At 32.6% G+C, this 3085-nt stretch overlaps 1 protein-coding gene across 3 annotated transcripts in view; it reads left to right on the plus strand.

Annotated features, from left to right (window-relative positions):
* Window positions 1-1788, plus strand: part of LOC106469048 (syntaxin-binding protein 5-like) — a 55031-nt gene extending 53243 nt beyond the window's left edge. For 2 of the 3 annotated variants that reach the window (XM_022397441.1, XM_022397443.1), the window contains exon 23: window positions 561-698. In XM_022397441.1, the coding sequence (XP_022253149.1) occupies window positions 561-698 (138 nt within the window). Of the gene's footprint in view, window positions 1-560 lie in introns of all 3 variants that reach the window. The other variant, XM_013929502.2, reaches the window with a different exon arrangement.
* Window positions 1789-3085: the final 1297 nt, after the last annotated feature.

Here is a 3085-nt window from a genome sequence, read left to right on the forward strand (position 1 = left end):
TAGGTTAGACTCAACAAGCGTCTTCCAAGCGTCAAATTCAATTCCAACATGTCGGCCCCTGCCATCAGTTATCAAGGCTAAAGTCACCTAAACAAAATTTTCTGAACCACTGTTGACACTTGCAAACGTTCAAAACATTTCCATAAACTTCTTTGATATTCTTTGTGGCTACAGAGGCATTGTTTCCCTTCTTGTATTCAAACAGCAGCATTACATGCTGAATGTGTCTCTTCTTATGTAAGACTAACCATCCTTTCAAGTTAACTAAAATAGTGATTATATAGTAGTCTTTTTCACTCTTGTTATGTAAGATTAACCTTCCTTTCAGGTTAAATAAAGTAGTGGTTATATAGTAGTTTAATTAACGTGATAGGAAGCAAAGTAAGAAGTAGTGATTACTCTCGTTGTGTAAATCTTTCCTTTCAGGTTATCTAAAGCAGTATTTTAATCATACAACTTATAGTTGTGACTAATATAATTGGTTAGAAGTATTGATAATCTAATCTGCTGTGTAAGAAGCTAATTGAAGAAAGTAAATACCGAATTTGTATGTTTTCCAGGGCCTGACTGAGAGAGGAGAGGCTCTTGGTCTTCTAGAAGAACGTACAGCGAAGATGATGAGTGAAGCCGAAGTGTTCTCCAATACGACCCACAACCTGTTATTACGATACAAAGACAAGAAATGGTACCAGTTCTGACTTGGATGTGACGAACTTATTAATGTGTTAACCTGAAAAGACGTGTTAATAGGTCCTCGCTGGCAGGCAGAGTTCCAGCCTTCTCTGTGTATCTCTGTGTTTATGTTTGTGTGTGTATGTGTGTGTGTTGGTTTTTGGTACATTTACTGGTGTAACTTGGAAACCACTTCCACTGTCCTAATCACCATTTTACCACAGAAATAAGGGGAAATGTGTATAAATATATAAATAAATACATATATATATATATATATTAAATTTAAAAGAGAAAAAGAGGGTTTCTGATTCTTGTCAGAGTTGCCTCGTACTTGTATTAAAGGGCAAGTTGTTGATGTATCGATGAGAATCTAGTCTCCGTTACTGTCTTCTTATCACTTTGGTGTGTAAATGGTGTGAAAAGCTATCTCCTGTTAACAAACATTAAAGTTACTATGTTTTTTTGTTGAGTAGAGTTGGGATAACGTAGCTTTTCTTCCAACTAATATGTATGCACATAAGAGTGAAATTTGAAATCTCATTGAACATCGTACTTAGAGCTGTTACTTAGAAACAATGATGTGCCACATACCTCCCCCTTCTCCCTTTGCTTTCCAACACTTGGGCAATGTTTGTTAACGAATAAAATCGTAGAATTTGAAACTAGTGTAATAATGTGTAGCTACTTTTGGACAAAGGACTTCATATGAACAGAGAATGATAATGACTTTAGAAACGGTGGTGAGCTGCCAAGGACTGGCTTGTCAGAGTGTGCAAGTTGGTATTTTATGTGGTTGTACTTTGCGCTCGGCCCTAAATGTACTTATCTTTATGGGCAAAACTCTTTTAAGAGTTTTCAGTGTGTGATTTGTAAGAAAAGTGAAGAGGAATTAGAAGAATTTTACAAATTTAGTAGTGACTAACCCAAGCTCTTTCACTCTGGGGGATTGCTCCCAGTTGATTATCTATTGTGAATTAAAATGTGTGGCAGGGAAATAAAGGGGATTATATCTTTGGTGCTTTTTTTTTTCTGTCAAAATAGCTTATCAAATAGTCACTTTTATGTGGTACTATCCCCATTTACGAATCTGTGAAAAAAAAAAAAAATGTAAATAATCAATCATCCTCTCTGCTCTTCAAAAATATCCATTTCAAAGTTAGCTGTTTAGTGGCTTACAACACACCATGAATATTTATTTGTTGGTTCATAGGTAATTTTATCTTAATTTTATATGATTCAATGACATTAAAGCATTCAGAGATGATTTATTTTAGCTTAAAAATAAGAAATATATTTTAGTGCATAGTGGAATTTCCCCCTTTTTTTTTTCAGGTATCTTAAAACGTTCGACTTAAAATTTCGTGTATTGCATAAAACTGTCTCGTGCAGTTTTTTTTTTGTACTTAGGAATAGTTCCAATGTTTTCTTATTTGGAACTTAGATCTTCACTTGACACTTCAAGATGTATGCAACAATAGATTTCTTGCTGATTGTACAGTTGTATTATTCAGAGTTTAGCATTGTAAGTAAAGGTAGGTTTGTTGATGGAGTTCTGCGTGTAAAAATATCTTTTGATAAATTCAATTAATTGATAATTAAATCAGAGTATAATATGTTTTTGAGTTATATGCGTAATTAACTACTTCTGAAATGCACAGATCATAACTTGGGTTGGATTACATTTTTGAAACGTATGTTTGTTGTGCGTGAAATTGTATTTCAAATCCACTTTTTGAATTATTTACTAAATGTAAAGTACACATTGATATAAAGTGTGTAGGGGGGGTGGGGTCAACTAGTAGTTCTACACACATTTACTTTCTAGGTCAGTTATATCAGTTGATATTTTTAATTCAGAAGCTTTAAGTATTTCTTAGTTTTAATTTCCAGTTGTAGTGTTTTAGAAAATATTTTTATCATAAACTTTTAAAACATTTTTTTTTTTAATATTGTTATGCTATAACACTGCTTACCAGTAACTCTTTATATGATATAACAACTGCTTTAATTGTTTTTCCTGATAAATTTAGTTTTTACCAAATGCAAAAGCAAGAAAAATATAGCACCACAACCTATTGTTTTATTGAAATTTTGCACTCTGTATATATATATATATATGTACGTTCTTTCAGGACTATTGAACCTTTTAGTGTGTCACAACTATTAACAAACTTGTTTTTAACCTAACTGTTATTGTAGTTCTTTCACTAAAAGCATTGGTTTGCACACTGATATCTGAGCTAGTTACAGCAAAAACAACGTTTATATAACCTGTTCTGTAAAAGCCATCATGCAAGTGTAGTGTGCTTGTGTATATATATATATATATATATATATATATATATATATACTAGTACTACGACTAACTAAGTTAAGTAACTAACGTACACGACGGTACCGTAAGTTCGTT

Source organism: Limulus polyphemus, unplaced genomic scaffold (genome assembly GCF_000517525.1).
Source record: "Limulus polyphemus unplaced genomic scaffold, Limulus_polyphemus-2.1.2 Scaffold3274, whole genome shotgun sequence".
Lineage (NCBI taxonomy): Eukaryota > Metazoa > Arthropoda > Merostomata > Xiphosura > Limulidae > Limulus > Limulus polyphemus.